The 20722-nt window shown below is 43.9% G+C and overlaps 2 protein-coding genes and 1 pseudogene across 2 annotated transcripts; all 3 read left to right on the forward strand.

The window, feature by feature from the left end:
• The first annotated feature begins 9033 nt into the window (after positions 1–9033).
• On the forward strand, positions 9034–11593 carry LOC132223510 (enhancer of mRNA-decapping protein 3-like; annotated as a pseudogene).
• Positions 11594–13494: 1901 nt separating this feature from the next.
• On the forward strand, positions 13495–14148 carry LOC132223512 (RNA polymerase II subunit A C-terminal domain phosphatase SSU72-like). The gene has a single exon (XM_059678660.1). It carries the CDS (start codon positions 13495–13497, stop codon positions 14146–14148), a length of 654 nt encoding a protein of 217 aa, XP_059534643.1.
• A 5209-nt stretch (positions 14149–19357) lies between these two features.
• Positions 19358–20011, forward strand: LOC132223513 (RNA polymerase II subunit A C-terminal domain phosphatase SSU72-like). Its single transcript, XM_059678661.1, has one exon. The coding sequence runs from the start codon at positions 19358–19360 to the stop codon at positions 20009–20011; it is 654 nt and encodes a 217-aa protein (XP_059534644.1).
• Positions 20012–20722: the final 711 nt, after the last annotated feature.

Below are 20722 nucleotides of genomic sequence, written 5' to 3' on the forward strand. Positions count from 1 at the left end.
GGCTAATATGCAAATGACGGAACGGCAGAATGACCAGTAGTAATGACATGCACTGACCACCAGAGGGCAGACACTCAATGCAGGAGCTGCCCCCTGGTGGTCAGTGAGCTCCCACAGGAGGAGCACCACTCAGCCAGAAGCTGGGCACTTGGCTGGCAAGCTCAGTGGCAGTGGCAGGAGCTTCTCCAGCCTCCATCGTAGCACTAAGGATGTCCGACTGCCGGCTTAGGCCTGCTCCCCATGTCAGTTTGACATCCCCTGAGGGCTCCCGGACTGTGAGAGGGCACAGGCCAGGCTGAGGGACATCACCCCCCCCCCCCAATGCAGCAATTTCAGGTCTCTAGTACAAAAATAAACTCTGCTTTGCATAGTCACAACTATAAGCCTCCTTTGGCCCCACCCTGTTCTGCCTGCTGAATCTGTCCATTTCTGACAGATGGGTGGTAAGTCTCCAATTATGATAGTGGAGTCATCTGTTTTTTCTTGCCGTGCTATCAGTTTTTGTGTCATGTGGTTTGATGCTCTGTTAGGCACATACACATTAAGAATTGCTATGTTTTATTGAAAAATTGACCCCTTTATCATTATGTAATGACATTTGTTATATCTGGGAACATTCCTTACTTTGAAAACTGCTTTGTCTGAAATTAATATAGCTACTCCTGCTTTCTTTTGATTAGTGTTAGCATGGTAAATTTTTTTCCATCCATTTTCTTTTAATCTGTATAAGTCTCTATATTTAAAAGTTAATTTCTTGTAAAAGTTAATTTATTAGACAAAGTATTTTTCATTGTGTTTTTTTAATCTACTCTTATAATCCTGTCATTTAATTTGTGCATTTAGAGCACTGACATTCAAAGTGATTATTGGATTAATATCTATCATTTATTACTGTTTTCTACTTGTTGCCCTTATTCTTTGTTCATAATTTTATCTTCCATTAGTTTTGTTCCTTTTGTGGTACTAATTGAGCATTTCATATAGTTCTGTTTTCTCTCCTTTTTTAGTATATCGTTCATACTCCCTCTCCCCCCCCCCCGGTTTTATAGTGGTTGCGCTAGAGTTTCCATTATATATTTTCAACTAATTCAACTCCACTTCCAATATTACTTAATGGTTAGTATGACTACCTTATAATTACAAAACAATCCTAATTTCTTCTTCTTGTCCCTGTATCATTGCTGACATTAATTTTACTTAATATAAGCATATATATATATATATATATATATATATATATATATATATATATATTAGATAAATAGATAAACATCATGAAATACACTGTTAGTATTATTTTTAATAAGCTCTTATCTGTTAGGTCAATTAAGAATAAGAAAATTAAAAATTTGATTTTACTTTCACTTAGTCCTTCTTGAGGCTCTTTACTTTGTTTTTGTAGACCCGAGTTTCTGACCTATATTATTTTCTTTTTCTCTAAGAACATCTTTTCAATATTTCTTGCAAGGCAGGTCTAGTGGCAACAAATTCCCTTAATATTTGTCTGAGAAAGCTTCTATTTTTCCTTCAGCTTTGAAGGATGATTTCACAGGGTTCAGTATTCTAGGTTGGTGGGATTTTTCTCCCAACATTTTAAATATTTCATTCACCTCTTTCTCCTTGCTTTCATGGTCTCTGAGGAGAAATGGATTGTAATTCCTATTTTTGTTCCTCTACATGTAAGGTGAGGCTCCACCCTATCTCCCCCCCCCCCACTCCCTTAGCTTTTTCAGGACTTTTTAATCTTGATTTTTTTTTTTTTGTAATTTGAAAATGGTATGCCTGTATGTATATATGTATTTATTGCATTTTATTCCATTTGGTATTCTCTATTGAGTTTCCAGGATCTGTGGTTTGTTGTCTGACAAACGTGGAGGAAATTTTCAGTCACTATTGTTTCAAATATTTGTTCTGTTCCTTATTCTCTTCTTTTTCTAGTATTCCCATTATACATACTTTATACCTTTTGTAGTTGTCCTGAAGTCCCTGGATATTCTGGTTTTGGTCTTTGTCTTCCCCTTTTCAGTTTTCTAGGATTCTATTGATTTATTTTGTAGCTCAGAGACACTTTCCTTGTGCTGTATCCTAATAAGCTCATAAAATATAGTGTTCATTTTTTTGTCTCTAGCATTTCTTTTTGGTCCTTTCTTAGGATTTTCATCTCTATTTCCACCGCTCATGTGTTTTCCATTAGATTTCTTAACATATTATACATAGTTGTGTGTGATGCTGTTGTTATAATAACCTGGTTATTACATAGCAGGAGAGGAGGAAAAGGAGGAGTAGATAGTATAGGCATGCCATTTATGCAAAGCAAAAGGACTGATTGAGCACACAGCAACAGATCTGTCAAATTCCTGGTTTGATAATTCCAACATCCCTGCCATGTCTCATTCTCATGCGTGCTCTTCATAAAAAATTTATTTTTGCCTTTGGTTTTGTCTTGTAATTTTTTTGTGATATTTGGATCTGATGAATGGGTTGAACTATGAGTAGGCCTTTGCTAATGTGGTTGTGTGTTGTTGGGGGAGGAGAAGTGTTGTATTGTCCTATGATTATGCCTCAGTCTTTTAGTGAGCCTGTCTCTGGACTGTGATTTTCACAAACATTTCTGTTTTTCCATCCTCTGTAAATAGGAGATGATGGCTAGAGTGGGCCAGAATTGAAAATGTTTTCTTCTTCTATGTGGGAGGAAACTAGAGCCAGCTGGAGTCGGGTGTTTTCATCCCCCAGCTTAGCCAGGGCCTATTAATACCCCCAGCAGGTTAGGCACTGGCTAACTTGTTTCTCTTAGGGCAGGCCTTTCTAAGAAGTTTAGAGTACTCTCTAAAGTATTTCAGGATGGTTCCTTCTCCACTCCCCCTGCTGAAAGCCTGAGGGTATTTTTTACTCTCATATCTATTGTGAGAGGGTCGAGCTCCTGGAGTACATCTCACAATACTGTGGGGCCTCCTATGACTAGGTCCCTCTGGGATTTTTAAGTCTGAGTTGTCCTCACTGAGCCTCCAATAATTTATCTATTACACTTTAGGTTTTCCTACCAGGGCAATGGTTCTCAAGGTGATTTCTGCAAGTGAGTGAGTCTCTGCTCTGGTAAACTGAGAGTCCCTGGATTTGTTTATTGCTCCAATTTTGAGGGCAGTGGTTTGTCCTGTATCCTCTCATCTCTTATGGATACAAGAATTGTTGATCATTCTGTTGATTCAGGTTACTTGTTAGGACATAGTGCTGACTTGCACTATGCAGAAGCAGAAACCTGACCACCTTTAAAAATTAATGCACTATTTCTAATACTGTTGACAAACTAATCTATGTGGTTTCCTAGGTTGTCATTATGTGAGTGTCAAATGATATGCTCTTTTCTTACCAACATTTATCCTTCTTATTTCCTTTCATTTTTTATTACTTTACCAGCAAGTTCCAAAACAATATTTAAAATTAGTAGATAAATATACTTGTTTGTTTCTAAGGTTAAAGACAGTGCCTAGAATTTTATTTGTGAGATTTTGTTTTGTAAAAGAGAAGTTCTTTACCATTTTTTACTAACTCCCTGTTAGTTTGATGACACACTAAGTTTACACCACAGCAAATAAATTTTTCTGTGTGAAATGAACACATGCATTTTGGACCACAATTATCTCTATATAAGAATCAATCCAAGTTGTTTTTTTAAAAATTTGTATAACCACCATTGTTAGTTTCTATGCTGCCAAATATTACTTAGTTTCTAAGGTGATAAATATAGTTTCCTGTGCTAGCTTTGATCTGAAATAATTGTAAGGGAATAATGATGTAAAAATTTTGGATGGAGTTATAAAAAGCTTGTGTGCATTCAGTTTATTGCTAATTTTGTTGTAGGTTTTCAATATTTGAGCCCATGTCAGTTGAACTTGTGGGATTAAAAATAATAATAATACGTTTTCTTCTACCTTCTAAGTTCTGGCTGGGCTAATCATAAAATTAATAGAGATGGATTAACAGGAGAAAATCGAAGTTTTTGATTCATGTGCATGAGTAATTTACATAGGTATGAAAATTCCAAAGACAGTGATGCAATGTTGGGTATATATAACATTTTTGGACAAAGGAGAGGGGGGTGGTGTCTTAAATTTCAGAAGCGAGTGGGCGATTTCCATGCAGTTGAGGAAGAGGGAACATACATAGCATACTTGCTAGGCAACTCAGAAACATTGGGACACAGTGCATACCTAGTTAACAGGCCCCTGCCTGAAGCCCTCTTGTTTACCATTCTTTTGTTGTTGTTGTTGTTGTTCATTTGTTAATCAATGGATATTTTTCTATTGATTTTTTTAAAAAAATCTTTATTGTTGAAAGTATTACATATGTCCTCTTTTTTCTCCCATTGACCCCTTATAATCCACCACAGCCACCCATCCCAGGCCTCCAGAACCCTATTGTCTGTGTCCATGGGTTATGTATATATGCATATAAATTGTTTGGTTGATCTCTTCTCACTCACCCCCGCCTTCCTTCTGAGATTCCACAATCTTTTCCGTGCTCCAAGTCTTTGGATCTATTTTGTTCATTAGATTCTACATATGAGTGAGATCATGTGATACCTGTCTTTCTCTGGCTTATTTTGCTTAGAATAATACTCTCCAGGTCCCTCTGTGCTGTCTCATTGGGTAAGAGATCCTTCTTATTTACTTTGCCTAGTATTCCATGTTGTAAATGTACCACAACTGTTTTTTTTATATATATTTTATTGATTTTTTAGAGAGAGGAAGGGAGAGGGATAGAGAGAGTTAGAAACATCGATCAGCTGCCTCCTGCACACCCCCTACTGCACACCCGCAACTAAGATGCATGCCCTTGACCAGAATCAAACCTGGGACCCTTCAGTCCACAGGCTGACGCTCTATACACTGAGCCAAACCAGCTAGGGCAACCACAACTATTTTATCCACTCATCTACAGATGGGCACTTGGACTGTTTCCATATCTTAGCTTTTGTAAATTGTGCTGCTATGAACATAGGGGTGCATACATTCTTTCTGATTGGTGTTTCCGGTTTCTTAGGATATATTCCTAGAAGTGGGATTATTAGGCTAAAGTAGCCTCCTGAAATCTCCTTCCTGAAACAAGTTTCTCTGTTTGAATCTCTTGGGGAGGAAAGGGAGGAGGGTCAAAGGTTCTTATTGAAACTTGTTTCTTAATAAACAGCTTCAAATCAATATTCTAAAAAGGCAGCTTCAAACTTTGATTTTCTTCCCGTTTTCCATGAGTTTCCCAAATAATTAGATTATGGGAGAGTGTGCATGCATTTTCTCCTTCCAACACATTCAGAAATGCTTAAAAGTGTTCACAGGCTTATCACAAAGTGATTGGTACATTGCTCAGTTACTGAGACATGATTTCTGGAGGCCAAATTCGTTTGTGCTTGTCCTTCAGTTTCACTCACGATAATTATAGCTTCTATTTACCTATCAGTTACTGTGGATGAGTTAGCGTGTAAAATAGATACCACAATTTTGGTGATTAAGATACCGAGACTAACCTAACCCAAGGTCATAGAACCAGTGAATGGAAACGCTTGCAATACTACTCATGCATGTTTAAGTCTAGACCTTCTGTTCATAACTTCATGTCATGTAGCATTTCCTTTTCAGTGGTTGAAGGATATTTCCTTGAGTCATTTCCTCCTTCACATGTCCTTTTTCTTAGAATGCAGATTTGGACAACACCTCCTGTCTTTCTGAATGCTGCTAGCTACTCTACCATCTCTAGTATGCCCTCAGCTGTCTTCTTCCCTTTCTAAGTCATGATGAAATATTGAACTCAGTTCATGTTTTTATAGAAGGAAAGAGGAGAAAGTATTTGTGTCTCTGTGAGTTTGCACACCTCCTTTGTTTTCTTCTATCTGCTGCCATCTTTCCTCTGTTGTGTAGTTTTGGTGGTATTGGTAGTTGTTTTTCACCCTATCCTTTTCCTTTACTTGGTAAGTCACGTCTGGTCTCCCCCAGAAGTCAAACTGACACCACTCTCCTTCTTTATATAAATTCCTGTTGAAAATCAGTTTACTGATTTTGTCTGCTGGCAGACATCATTCATGTTGTATGCTAGATGACCTTTTAGTTATTGACAGTAAACTTATACCAATACATGTGTACATGATTATCAGTACAGTCAAAAGCTAAGAGTTCCAAGAATTGAAGCTTTTTCATTTATTAAAAAATTATTCAACATTTAATACTATATTAGTGTTAAAACATTTGAGACAAACTCTTCATAGTGGAATAATGAAATTAAAGAAACAACTCTTCTCCTTTAAAGCTTGGCAGTCATATTACATTATGTGAAATGCAGGTTAATTGAATATAAATATAAAACACAGAACTGTAAACTCCCACATATAGATCACCACATGTTTTTTGATAACCATTAATTTAAGATAGCTCAGAGTTTATATATTGGATATATGACTCAGATTCTAATCAGAAATGCTTAGAATTTTAAATGAATGCCAAATGTCAGCAGTGTTGATAAATCAACACATACTAATTATCAAGCCTAATATATTACTATGTAACATGACTTTAATATTAGAGTTGTTTGCAATTTTCTCATAAGCAAAACACCCTCATCTTGTAGAATTAGAAATAAGCTTGGCTTTAAATCAGTCAGCAAAGGAACTTAAAAATAAAATTACGCTATACTGCAAAAGGTCATTTTTCTTTTGAATATTTATCATAAAATATTGGTATTTTTCAAATATAAACTTGGTATTTTACTAATCAGAATTTTACAGCTTAAATCCAAAAGTATATTCCTTACTGTGTTAGATTTTACTCTACCATGTGTCTAGTTGGGATATAGAGTACTGAATGTGCTAGCATCCCCTCTCTCCAGTTTCAGTGGTGTAGAAAGTGACATATTTAGCTGCACATCACCATACCATTTTCCTGTCTTTATTAGATGGGATAGTGAAGCCATCACTTGGGTAGTTGACCATTTTAAGATTGCGTCCTACTGATAAACATCAAAGACTTATAATTACATGTGCTACTAATGCTTTATAGCACTGTTAGGGGGTTAATTTAATGGTGCTTGAAGAATCAAATGAGTGTTGTGTTGATAGCTTAAATGCTTGAAAACGAATTATCATCAGTTTACTAGTACAGTACCATATTAACCGGATCAAGAATTCCCCCAGTCTAGCAGAAAGCAGGTAAAAATGAACAATTTACAAACATTTTGTAGAGAAGGACAAGGATGAAGTCTTTAAAATGTATCTATTGATTAATTAATTTTCTATAACTCTAGGAGAAGGCAATCAGCATAACTTATAGTGCTGCATTGCAATATTACAGTATATTTGAAATCACTTACTTTCCCCTTCTTCAGGCTTAAAGAGAAATAAATGTATTTTAAAAGGAGATAGAACATTTTATTTTGTTCTCATAATTTTTTCCTCTTTATAATGAAGACATAAAGGATCAAACTTGTTTTGGCTTTTTCTTTTTTAAAATTTTATTTTATTGTTTAAAGTATTACAAACAGTAGTACATATTGTGCTTCTTCTTTATATCCTTAGGTGTAGAGCTTCTGTTCAGCTAAAATTCAGGTGGTTCTGAATGATGGTTGTTCTGTAGTTGAGTTGTAATTTTGCTGTGGCTGTGGTAGATGTGAGTACTGCATTTACCTATGTCACCATCTTGATCAGAAGCCCTGGAGATGGAACATTTTAAGTAAAACAGTTTTTAAAAATCCAATCTAAATTCGTTAGCCTGAGATTCAAAACTCTCACAAATTAGCTTTTACCATTCTTTTCTAGATTTTTCATCTAAACTTATTTATGAACCTTCCATTCTGACAGGCTGATTTACTCACTCTCTTCCAGGTATGCTTGTGGAATTTCATGTCTGCACCTTTGTTTTATATTTATCATGTACCATGCATGTGCAAAGTGCTTTTCATGCATTATCACATTTAATCTTCACAACAACTCTATGAGGTAGGTGCCCTTCTTATCCCCTTTTATACATGAAAGTAATGAGGTTTAAAGAGGTTCAAAGAATTTTCCCAATGCCACAAAACTAGTAAGTGGTAGAACCACACTTTTAACCCAATTCCTTCTGACCTCCATGATCTTGCTCTTAACCATGTTACTGTATTGTTCATATCATTCATTCAACCTGGAAAACTTCTGAAAGTCAGGGGTATCCACCTCACTTATTCAAACCTACTCAAACTTTAAGATCTAAGTTGAGTCCAGACTCCTCCAAGAAGCCTTCCGTTAATGACTCACAGTATTGTCACTCTTTCCTTGTTCTGAAACTATCATCACTCACATTGACCTTATCACGCATAGATCACTTCCTACATACTCCTTTGAATTATACTTAGTTATCTGTTTACCATGTCAGATTTCTCTGACATAATTATAAGTAGAGATGCCACAATTGTATCTTGGTATCATCCTCAGCATTAACGTTTCCTCATGTGTGTTAGTGGCTGCTGAATAAATCTGTGAATAATAAGTAATTTTCTGAAAGACTGAAAGAATATATGGATTAGACTATTAGAATGCAACAGCTCCTCGCCTGGAGAGTTTAGAGGCAAAGGAAATAGTACTGTCTTTGACATAAGGATAGAATAGTGTCAAGAAAATAAGTTGGAAAAACAGTTTTTATTATTGAATATAAAAGTTACTCTTCAAAAGGTAATGTCCTCTGCTTCTAAACTGGCTAGAGAACAACTAATAATTTCTGAGGACCTAATAGGCACTGAGTCTGTGTACCATTTGACGGGCTTTATATCCATTTCCCCCCCCAAAAAAATGGGTAGTTGTCATTGAAACTGAACAAGTCAAAAGAGGATGGGTACCTCCCCCAACCCCCATGTGTGCTGTGAGTCAGTGAGAACTGACACAGGGTGTTGTGGCGGAGAAAGTTTGGCCATTTTATTATGAATGGTGCCACCCAGGAGTTAGGGAAAACTAATGCTCAAAAGCTCCATCTCCCCTGTGGCTTACAGACAAGAGGTTTTCTAGAGCAAAAAGCATGAGTAATCATGAGTAAGGGGTTTGGGGTCATCAGTCTGAATTAAATAAGCAGTTAATTTTCATCTTCCAATCATTTTCTTCCCTTATCTTTTCACCTTTTGTCTGGTTTTCGGGAGACGGTGGGGTGGCCATTGGCTTTGTGGGCTGAAAATCATCCTAACAATGTGTCAATGGATTGATTATCTTGATGTGTAGGCGTCACACATCTTATGACTCTTTTTTTTATGCGATTATAATTTCTGCTCTTGGATATTTATTTTTCCTGCAGGCTATCAGGTCCTGGGCTAAGCAATTTCTTTGATGTTTGAAAGGGTGCTGCATGACTTCCTCCTTATGGCTGTTAGTCTACAGTAGCTCACAAATCTATTTTGTATTAAATATATTTTCTGAGGGTATTAATTCTCTGGCTTCAGTAGCTTCATTTTACTCTGATTAGAACATTAAAACTCATATTAAGTAATTTTCTCAGGGTTCAAACAGAGTTAGGAGTTGGAGTAAGATTTGCACCCAAACCTGTGCACAGGTTTTGCACACCCCCAAATTTTGATTAATAATTGTGTGAAGATATGGGAGGGGGGTTTCTCTCTTCCCATGACTAGCGCAGAGAGAGAGGATGTGGGGGTTGATGAATCTTGATTAGAACGCAACGAGGTTTAAGGAAAAATGAAAAAAAAACACAAGACTGAGACAGAAATAGAGTGAAAGCGGGGCCTGGGTGTGGCATCTGCCCTCTGATGGAGGGACAGACTCAGAGAGTGTCAGCACCGCAAGCAGATTTATTAAATACTCGAATAACAGGAAGTTACATCACATCTGGGTGGGCCTTGAGTTCCTGGCAACATAATGAAATCCATCCCCTTAACACTGGGCAGGATGGTCAAACTGAGTGGCATCCCAATCTCTTGATTAGGTACGCCCCCAGGGCATGGCTCTGCCTGTGCTCTGAGTTTCAGCCATTCCAGGGGTATCCCAAATGAAAGGCCTACTCGCTACCGTCATGATGAGAACATCCTGGAGTCAGAGCCCATAGTCTACGCACGGATCACAGTCCCCCATAATGTGAGCAAGGAGTTCTGCACAGACTCTGGCTTGGTTGTCCCAAGTGTTTCCTATGAGCTACATAAAAAGCTGTTTTCTGTGGCTGAAAAGCATGGGTTGACTCTGGAGCGAGCCTGGAGATGACAGGCGTGTGAGCCAGTTAGATGCACTGACTCTACTCGGAGGATCCAACAGGTTGAATCTGAAAAATGTTCACCAGAAGCCTGCAGGGGCTATGCTATGTGGGCCCCATGTGAAGGGGGCTCAGGGTATCAGCTGTGGAAGGCACCTAGCCAACCATTTTGTCCAGGTGACCCTCTTCCTGCACAACTTTGTCAAGATGCTTGAGTCCATCACCAATGAGCTGTCTCTCTTCAGCAAAACCCAAGGCCAACAAGTGTCTAGTCTCAAAGATCTGCCTACTAGTGGACCTGGTGATCAACTGTCTGGATTGTCCCCAAAACGCCTTCTTGTGGTATCAGCCCTGGTACAAGGCAGCTGTGGCTTGGGCCAACCAGAACCGGGTACCAATACTCAGCATAGATCATCCAGTGCATGAAGCCGAACAGGGCATTGATGCCAAGTGGTCACTGGCTCTGGGACTGCCTCTCCCAGTGGAAGAGCATGCGGGCTGTGTCTGTTTGTGCGACATTGGAATTCCCCATCAGGTGTTCCGAGGTGGGGATGAACTACCATTCGCCCTTTGGCTGCAAGTTCATAATCCCACTACACTCTGCCCAGAGCAGCGGTTCTCAACCTGTTGGCCTCAACCCCTTTGGCGGTCGAACGACCCTTTCCCAGGGGTCGCCTAAGACCATCCTGCATATCAGATATTTACATTATGATTCATAACAGTAGCAACATTACAGTTATGAAGTAGCAACGAAAATAATTTTATGGTTGGGGGTTACCACAACATGAGGAACTGTATTTAAAGGGCTAGAAGGTTAAGAACCACTGGCCTAGAGGGACTCTGGGCAGGCCAGACCCGGTAGTTCCCTGTTGCTCATGACACTGAACTTGACAATGAATGCTTTAAGAGGGTATGAAGCTTCATGGACTTTATTGTTAATTTTTTTCCTCTTTCGGGTTTGTTTCTTCTGTGAGAGGACAGAGCATACATATTTTTTTTATTTGTGAGAACAACAAAAAAAATCAACATCTCGGGTATTTTTTTGGGGGGTGGTAGCAAATTTTGGTCCCCCTCACTAACAAAGTAGCTGGGATAGAGAAGATGTTCAATAAACATACATATGAAGGCTGTCTTTAATGAGCCATTAAGTTAGGTTGCTTGGAAAATATGGACAATGCACCCTGAAAGCGTTTATGTAATGGTGGAGAAAACCTGAGAAATGCAAAATAACGACTGCTCCTAAGCCAGAAGCAGCAGTGTCATCAGAGGCAATAAGCTGTTTGACCAGGTGAAAAAGGAAGAGATGGCTTCTGATTGGGTGGGGTTGAGAGATTAAGATACTAGAACTGTGATTTTCAACCTTTCTCATGTCATTGCAGACACAGACTAACTACTAAAATTCTGTGGCACACCAAAATATATTTTTTTGCTGATCTGACATGAAAAATAGGTATAATTTTTATTCATTCACACTGGATAGCTATTGTGTTGGCTGTTGTCATTTTTTAAGTTGGCAGTCTAAGGGAAAAGAGGTCAGTGCTTCTCACTAAATTGTCACTTATTGCATGTTTTATAATTTTTTCCATGGACATGGCCTTTATTGGGGGTTGTTGGGGGCAGAGAGGGAAGAACTAGGACTGGTGGGTATATGGGGGTGGGGAGGTTCTCAACTTTCTATTTTATTTTTTTAAAATATATTTTATTGGTTTTGTACAGAGAGGAAGGGAGAGGGATAGAGAGTTAGAAACGTCGATGAGAGAGAAACGTCGATCAGCTGCCTCCTGCACATCTCCTACTGGGGATGTGCCCGCAACCCAGGTACATGCCTTTGACCGGAACCGAACCCGGGACCTTTCAGTCTGCAGGCCGAGGCTCTACCCACTGCACTCAGAGGGCTGGGAGGAGCACTGTACCTAGGACAGGGCCCCTAGCTGCGTGGCTGGCTAGCACAGTGCCCCGCTCCTGTGTAACCGGGATACGCTGCCGTTTGGACAGCTCCCACAGTGTGGCCAGCTGGGTCGCAGGGCCAGTCTACAGCCAACCAGCACACCTCGGCATTGGCGCAAAACTCCCGAGTCTCCGTTTGCCACTTCTTGTGCGCATTGTCCAGTGTCTGTGGTGCACTGATGTCGGAGCAGATGAGCAGGGTCTGAATTAGGACAGGCCAGGGGCTGGACGTTATCAAAGTAAGAGGCACCGGAAGTGTCCCACGTGTTGGGGACGCTTGTCTGTGTCAAAGCGCGCAGTGTAGTTCTCAAACATGGCGGGTACGTAATTCGCCGAATCGGTGCCTTGGCGAGCACGTGAAGCAGCGCTCTCCGCGTCCGCGTCCGTTCCTCCCCGCCCCACGATTTGGCAGGGGCCCCTCCGTACCTCCATGGCCCTGGTTCCCTGTGGCCTCTTCCCCAGCTGTGGCTCCAGCGGCCACGGGGACCCTCATAAAGCCCTGCCCCGGGGCCTCAGCGCCACACACCCAGCCCAGAGAAATTCTTAAAGGCGCTCCGGTGTTCTTTCTGCGACCCCCTTTGAAAATCGCTGTGCTAGAAGATAACTTAAAATATTATAGATTTTGGAGTCATTTGGTCACCATTTCATAAACATCACCTGAGAGAGAACCTGCTGTGTGTCTGACACTGTTCTAGACCAATTAGGGGACAAACCAGCTGGCAAACGTATGTGCGTACTAATTGTAGTTGCGGGCTTCTTTGTGAAAATCGAAGTGGGTCAAACTATGCACTTAGTACATCCTATTCAAGAGTGGTTACTTCCCTTTCCTCTCCATGTCCTGAGCTCCACTTGTTTTCATATGTGAACATCGTAGGTGCGGCAAAAATGGTACTAGTGGATCAGTCCTCCACAATGAAACACACCTGCAAAATCCCCTGTTCGGGAAATCATGCAATTAAGAAAATCCCGACAGTGAAGGCTGTAGGTATTCCCAGACTAAAGTTATTGAGGAAGGAAATGTGTCCGTGCCGTGGGTAGTCCGTACGCGGAACTTGGGCTTCTGCCAGATGCCCCAGGCGGTTGCGCGCATGCCCGTGGGGTGGGCCTTCTTACGACCATTGGCGGTTGGGGGGGGGGGGGGAGGGGCGCTGGGAGAGACAGGCCTGCTCTGGGCCTGCGTGGGGGGTGGGGGTGGGGCGCTCTGGCACCTGCTTAAACGCCTGCGCCACAGCCTGCGCCACAGAGGTCGCTGGGTCCTGGGCCTGCGTGGGTCGCTGCCGCGTACCCTGCAACTGTAAGGAGCTGCCGTTACCCCAACTGCCGCTACTACCGCCTGCCGCCGCCACCCACCATGGCTGCCGGGAACCCTGGCTACCACCTTCCTGGTGAGGAACCACTGCAGCAGGACAGTATGGCCGAGGCCAGGTCGCGGCTGCGGCTGGCCGTTGTGTGCTCCAGCAACCAGAACCGGAGCATGGAGGCCCACCACTTGCTTCGGAGGCGGGGATTCCTCCGCGTCCGTTCCTTTGGCACCGGGACTTACGTGAGGCTTCCGGGGCCAACGCCCTCCAGGCCCAACGTGTATGATTTCCAAACCACCTATGAGCAGATGTACCAAGATCTCGTTCAGAAAGATGAAGATCTCTACAGGCAGACCGGCATTTTGGGCATGCTGCAGAGAAACAAGCGAATCAAGCCCCGGCCGGAAAGGTTCCAGAACTGTTCCGACGAATTCGACCTGATCCTCACCTGCGAACAGAGAGTGTTCTGCCGCGTGGTGAGGGAGCTGGATGCCAGGGAGCGGGTGACCTGGCAGCGGGTGCATGTGATCAACGTGGATATCCTGGACGACGACACCGAAGCCATATTGGGGTCGTTCCTCCTCTTTGAGCTGTGCCAGTGCATTCTCCTCGTGGATAACATGGACGAGGAACTGGTGGAGGTGCTGCAGCTGTTCAAGGCCAAATTAGGTCTGCCCTTCCTGCACGCCGTCTGCTTCTACTGACCGGACGACTGACCGGACGACCAGGTGCGTTTCCCGAAGCCATTGGCGCTTTCTCGTTAGTACCTTTCCCTCCCCGTCACTGGCTTTCACTTTGAGGGCTTCTGTCGCTGGGTGCGTAGTGGGATCCTGATAAACTGTACTGACGGGATGGGACGGGACGGGACGACATACATAAGTGCAGATTAACAACAAAGTTTTTTTTTTTTAACCCCACTTGTGAGTGGGATATTGTTTTCGAAGTTTATAAAGAAAGTTGTTTACTTTTTCGGCTTATAGAACATTTTCTCTGACATATATGTCTTTGTGCGTTCCTGCCCTGTCTGGCTAGATACCGGGGTGGGCAAACTTTTTGACTCGAGGGCCCCAATGGGTTCTTAAACTGGATCGGAGGGCCGGAACAAAAGCGTGGATGGGACCGTACCAATACATGAATAAAGCAGTGGGAGGCATCGTATTAGGAGAGAAACTGCAATTGTACAATAAACAACAGAAAAAAAAATTTGTCAGCTAGTGTAGGATCTGCAAGGTAGAGCGTGATCGCATTGTTCATTCCTCTAAACTGCATTATTACTGAGTATTTTCCTCAGATCTTCAAAGCTCACTTGAATCATTTTACACATTTATGACTGAATGAACCTCTGTGTGAAGTTCGGATATTAATTGACCCTAGAGGTATTTGTTGTTCATATACGTTGAAAAATTTCTCTTGGGTTTCATTTCGAACAGTGTTTCTGTGCTGTTAGTTGAGTTGGTATTAAAGTAATCGGTTTTAGTGAGAGGACACTGGAAAGGTCAAGAAATAATACCCTGGTCAAGCACCTCTACCAGTTAATTAGTGTTGAACCAGGGATGTTAACCACTTGTTCTCTAAATTGACAATATTCAATTAGTGCTGTTCTTTGGACAGGCTGCAAAAAAAAAAAAAAAAAAAAAAAAAAAAAAAAAAAATTCTTACCCAGGACATCAGCAATAAAGTTTGAAGCCTCAAAATGCAGCTTTCATTGTAAATTCTGTGAAAATCTGGTCACTTGGGTCACATCAGCCTAATTTCTGATAACTTAATTTGCAAGTTATAACCACCTGCAATTCAGTCATAAAGGATCATTCAAATTAAAATAATATGTTATAGTAGAAATCTTAGCATTTCCATCTCAGTTATTTGTCATAAATAGCATTGTTTTAAAATTTTGTTTGAATCTAAATAGTGTAGTGATTAGTTTTCGGCAGCTTGTGAATCACAGTTGAACAAAAATTACCATAAATTGAGGCAATCTTGAAATACAGCAGACCTGTTTCAGCTTATTTGCATATGTTATAGGTAATGATGATAGAAAAATTCTTGGCTTCATCTAGGGCAGTGGTTCTCAACCTGTGGGTCGTGACCCCTTTGGGGGATGAACGACCCTTTCACAGGGGTCGCCTAAGACCATCGGAAAACACATATATAATTACACTAGGGGCCCGGTGCATGAAATTCGTTCACTGGGCGTGGGGGGGGGGGAGTGTCCCTCAGCCCAGCCTGCCCCCTCTCACATACTGGGAGCCCTCACCCTCAGGCGTTGACCCCCATCACCCTCCAATCGCAGGATCGCCCCAGCTCTCCCTGATCACAGGCTCTGGCCCCCGCCCAGGCCTGAGGCCTCTGGCCCAGGATTCATGCCTGGGCAGGGGACCCCCATCTCCCTCTGATCGCTTGCTCCACCCCCCGCCCAATCCTGACGCCTCTGACCCAGGCTTCAGGCCTGGGCAAGGGGACCATCATATCCCGCCAATCCCCGGCTCTGCCCCCCACCCAGGCCTGATGCCTCGGCCAGAGGAGTTGACCCTCATCACCCTCCGATCACCAATCACCGGATCGGCCCCTTGACCAGGCCTGAGGCCTCCGGCAGAGGTGTCAGGCCTGGGCCGGGGACCCCCAGCTCCCCGTGGTTGCAGGCTCCGCCCCTGCCCAGGCCTCACGCCTCTGGCCTAGGCGTCCGGCCCGGGCAGCGGGGACCCGCAGCTGCAGCGGCCCCGCGATCGTGGGCTCCGCTTTAGGCCCAGGAAAGGGACCCCTAGCTCCCGGGACTGCCAGCTTCGACCGTGCCCAGCTCCCATCGCTGGCTCCACCCCTACTTCCTGCTATCACTGGCCAGGGCGGCAAAGGCGCCTGATTCTCCGATCATGGCTGGGGGGCAGGGCAAAGGCGGCCCCAGGGCCGCCTTTGCCCTGCCCCCCAGCTCTTAGCTCCCCCCTGGGTTTCTGATCACTGTCAGCGGCAGGGGGCTTCTTCCTGCTTTCCCTTTCGCCTCCCTGCATTGTGCCTACATATGCAAATTAGCCGCCATCTTGTTGGCAGTTAACTGTCAATCTTAGTTGTCAGTTAACTGCCAATCTTAGTTGTCAGTTAACTGCCAATCTTAGTTGTCAGTTAACTGCCAATCTTAGTTGTCAGTTAACTGCCAATCTTAGTTTGCAGTTAATTTGCATATAGTCCTGATTAGCCAATGAAAAGGGTAGCGTCATATGCCAATTACCATTTTTCTCTTTTATTAGTGTAGGTATTGTTTTTGTGATTAATCACTATGCTTTAATTATGTTCAATTTGTAACAATGAAAATACATCCTGCATATCAGATATTTACATTATGATTCATAACAGTAGCAACGTTACAGTTATGAAGTAGCAACGAAAATAATTTTATGGTTGGGGTCACAACATGAGGAACTGTATTTAAAGGGCTAGAAGGTTAAGAACCACTGGCCTAGAGGGACTCTGGGCAGGCCAGACCCGGTAGTTCCCTGTTGCTCATGACACTGAACTTGACAATGAATGCTTTAAGAGGATGTGAAGCTTCATGGACTTTATTGTTAATTTTTTTCCTCTTTCGGGTTTGTTTCTTCTGTGAGAGGACAGAGCATACATATTTTTTTATTTGTGAGAACAACAAAAAAAATCAACATCTCGGGTATTTTTTGGGGGGTGGTAGCAAATTTTGGTCCCCCTCACTAACAAAGTAGCTGGGATAGAGAAGATGTTCAATAAACATACATATGAAGGCTGTCTTTAATGAGCCATTAAGTTAGGTTGCTTGGAAAATATGGACAATGCACCCTGAAAGCGTTTATGTTATGGTGGAGAAAACCTGAGAAATGCAAAATAACGACTGCTCCTAAGCCAGAAGCAGCAGTGTCATCAGAGGCAATAAGCTGTTTGACCAGGTGAAAAAGGAAGAGATGGCTTCTGATTGGGTGGGGTTGAGAGATTAAGATACTAGAACTGTGATTTTCAACCTTTCTCATGTCATTGCAGACACAGACTAACTACTAAAATTCTGTGGCACACCAAAATATATTTTTTTGCTGATCTGACATGAAAAATAGGTATAATTTTTATTCATTCACACTGGATAGCTATTGTGTTGGCTGTTGTCATTTTTTAAGTTGGCAGTCTAAGGGAAAAGAGGTCAGTGCTTCTCACTAAATTGTCACTTATTGCATGTTTTATAATTTTTTCCATGGACATGGCCTTTATTGGGGGTTGTTGGGGGCAGAGAGGGAAGAACTAGGACTGGTGGGTATATGGGGGTGGGGAGGTTCTCAACTTTCTATTTTATTTTTTTAAAATATATTTTATTGGTTTTGTACAGAGAGGAAGGGAGAGGGATAGAGAGTTAGAAACGTCGATGAGAGAGAAACGTCGATCAGCTGCCTCCTGCACATCTCCTACTGGGGATGTGCCCGCAACCCAGGTACATGCCTTTGACCGGAACCGAACCCGGGACCTTTCAGTCTGCAGGCCGAGGCTCTACCCACTGCACTCAGAGGGCTGGGAGGAGCACTGTACCTAGGACAGGGCCCCTAGCTGCGTGGCTGGCTAGCACAGTGCCCCGCTCCTGTGTAACCGGGATACGCTGCCGTTTGGACAGCTCCCACAGTGTGGCCAGCTGGGTCGCAGGGCCAGTCTACAGCCAACCAGCACACCTCGGCATTGGCGCAAAACTCCCGAGTCTCCGTTTGCCACTTCTTGTGCGCATTGTCCAGTGTCTGTGGTGCACTGATGTCGGAGCAGATGAGCAGGGTCTGAATTAGGACAGGCCAGGGGCTGGACGTTATCAAAGTAAGAGGCACCGGAAGTGTCCCACGTGTTGGGGACGCTTGTCTGTGTCAAAGCGCGCAGTGTAGTTCTCAAACATGGCGGGTACGTAATTCGCCGAATCGGTGCCTTGGCGAGCACGTGAAGCAGCGCTCTCCGCGTCCGCGTCCGTTCCTCCCCGCCCCACGATTTGGCAGGGGCCCCTCCGTACCTCCATGGCCCTGGTTCCCTGTGGCCTCTTCCCCAGCTGTGGCTCCAGCGGCCACGGGGACCCTCATAAAGCCCTGCCCCGGGGCCTCAGCGCCACACACCCAGCCCAGAGAAATTCTTAAAGGCGCTCCGGTGTTCTTTCTGCGACCCCCTTTGAAAATCGCTGTGCTAGAAGATAACTTAAAATATTATAGATTTTGGAGTCATTTGGTCACCATTTCATAAACATCACCTGAGAGAGAACCTGCTGTGTGTCTGACACTGTTCTAGACCAATTAGGGGACAAACCAGCTGGCAAACGTATGTGCGTACTAATTGTAGTTGCGGGCTTCTTTGTGAAAATCGAAGTGGGTCAAACTATGCACTTAGTACATCCTATTCAAGAGTGGTTACTTCCCTTTCCTCTCCATGTCCTGAGCTCCACTTGTTTTCATATGTGAACATCGTAGGTGCGGCAAAAATGGTACTAGTGGATCAGTCCTCCACAATGAAACACACCTGCAAAATCCCCTGTTCGGGAAATCATGCAATTAAGAAAATCCCGACAGTGAAGGCTGTAGGTATTCCCAGACTAAAGTTATTGAGGAAGGAAATGTGTCCGTGCCGTGGGTAGTCCGTACGCGGAACTTGGGCTTCTGCCAGATGCCCCAGGCGGTTGCGCGCATGCCCGTGGGGTGGGCCTTCTTACGACCATTGGCGGTTGGGGGGGGGGGGAGGGGCGCTGGGAGAGACAGGCCTGCTCTGGGCCTGCGTGGGGGGTGGGGGTGGGGCGCTCTGGCACCTGCTTAAACGCCTGCGCCACAGCCTGCGCCACAGAGGTCGCTGGGTCCTGGGCCTGCGTGGGTCGCTGCCGCGTACCCTGCAACTGTAAGGAGCTGCCGTTACCCCAACTGCCGCTACTACCGCCTGCCGCCGCCACCCACCATGGCTGCCGGGAACCCTGGCTACCACCTTCCTGGTGAGGAACCACTGCAGCAGGACAGTATGGCCGAGGCCAGGTCGCGGCTGCGGCTGGCCGTTGTGTGCTCCAGCAACCAGAACCGGAGCATGGAGGCCCACCACTTGCTTCGGAGGCGGGGATTCCTCCGCGTCCGTTCCTTTGGCACCGGGACTTACGTGAGGCTTCCGGGGCCAACGCCCTCCAGGCCCAACGTGTATGATTTCCAAACCACCTATGAGCAGATGTACCAAGATCTCGTTCAGAAAGATGAAGATCTCTACAGGCAGACCGGCATTTTGGGCATGCTGCAGAGAAACAAGCGAATCAAGCCCCGGCCGGAAAGGTTCCAGAACTGTTCCGACGAATTCGACCTGATCCTCACCTGCGAACAGAGAGTGTTCTGCCGCGTGGTGAGGGAGCTGGATGCCAGGGAGCGGGTGACCTGGCAGCGGGTGCATGTGATCAACGTGGATATCCTGGACGACGACACCGAAGCCATATTGGGGTCGTTCCTCCTCTTTGAGCTGTGCCAGTGCATTCTCCTCGTGGATAACATGGACGAGGAACTGGTGGAGGTGCTGCAGCTGTTCAAGGCCAAATTAGGTCTGCCCTTCCTGCACGCCGTCTGCTTCTACTGACCGGACGACTGACCGGACGACCAGGTGCGTTTCCCGAAGCCATTGGCGCTTTCTCGTTAGTACCTTTCCCTCCCCGTCACTGGCTTTCACTTTGAGGGCTTCTGTCGCTGGGTGCGTAGTGGGATCCTGATAAACTGTACTGACGGGATGGGACGGGACGGGACGACATACATAAGTGCAGATTAACAACAAAGTTTTTTTTTTTTAACCCCACTTGTGAGTGGGATATTGTTTTCGAAGTTTATAAAGAAAGTTGTTTACTTTTTCGGCTTATAGAACATTTTCTCTGACATATATGTCTTTGTGCGTTCCTGCCCTGTCTGGCTAGATACCGGGGTGGGCAAACTTTTTGACTCGAGGGCCCCAATGGGTTCTTAAACTGGATCGGAGGGCCGGAACAAAAGCGTGGATGGGACCGTACCAATACATGAATAAAGCAGTGGGAGGCATCGTATTAGGAGAGAAACTGCAATTGTACAATAAACAACAGAAAAAAAAATTTGTCAGCTAGTGTAGGATCTGCAAGGTAGAGCGTGATCGCATTGTTCATTCCTCTAAACTGCATTATTACTGAGTATTTTCCTCAGATCTTCAAAGCTCACTTGAATCATTTTACACATTTATGACTGAATGAACCTCTGTGTGAAGTTCGGATATTAATTGACCCTAGAGGTATTTGTTGTTCATATACGTTGAAAAATTTCTCTTGGG

The sequence above is a fragment of the Myotis daubentonii genome, chromosome X (assembly GCF_963259705.1).
Source record: "Myotis daubentonii chromosome X, mMyoDau2.1, whole genome shotgun sequence".
Lineage (NCBI taxonomy): Eukaryota > Metazoa > Chordata > Mammalia > Chiroptera > Vespertilionidae > Myotis > Myotis daubentonii.

What these genes read in the sequence shown, in the direction of transcription:
- LOC132223512 (XM_059678660.1), top strand. Translation starts at nt 13,495, where the DNA reads ATGGCTGCCGGGAACCCTGGCTACCACCTTCCTGGTGAGGAACCACTG.
- LOC132223513 (XM_059678661.1), top strand. Translation starts at nt 19,358, where the DNA reads ATGGCTGCCGGGAACCCTGGCTACCACCTTCCTGGTGAGGAACCACTG.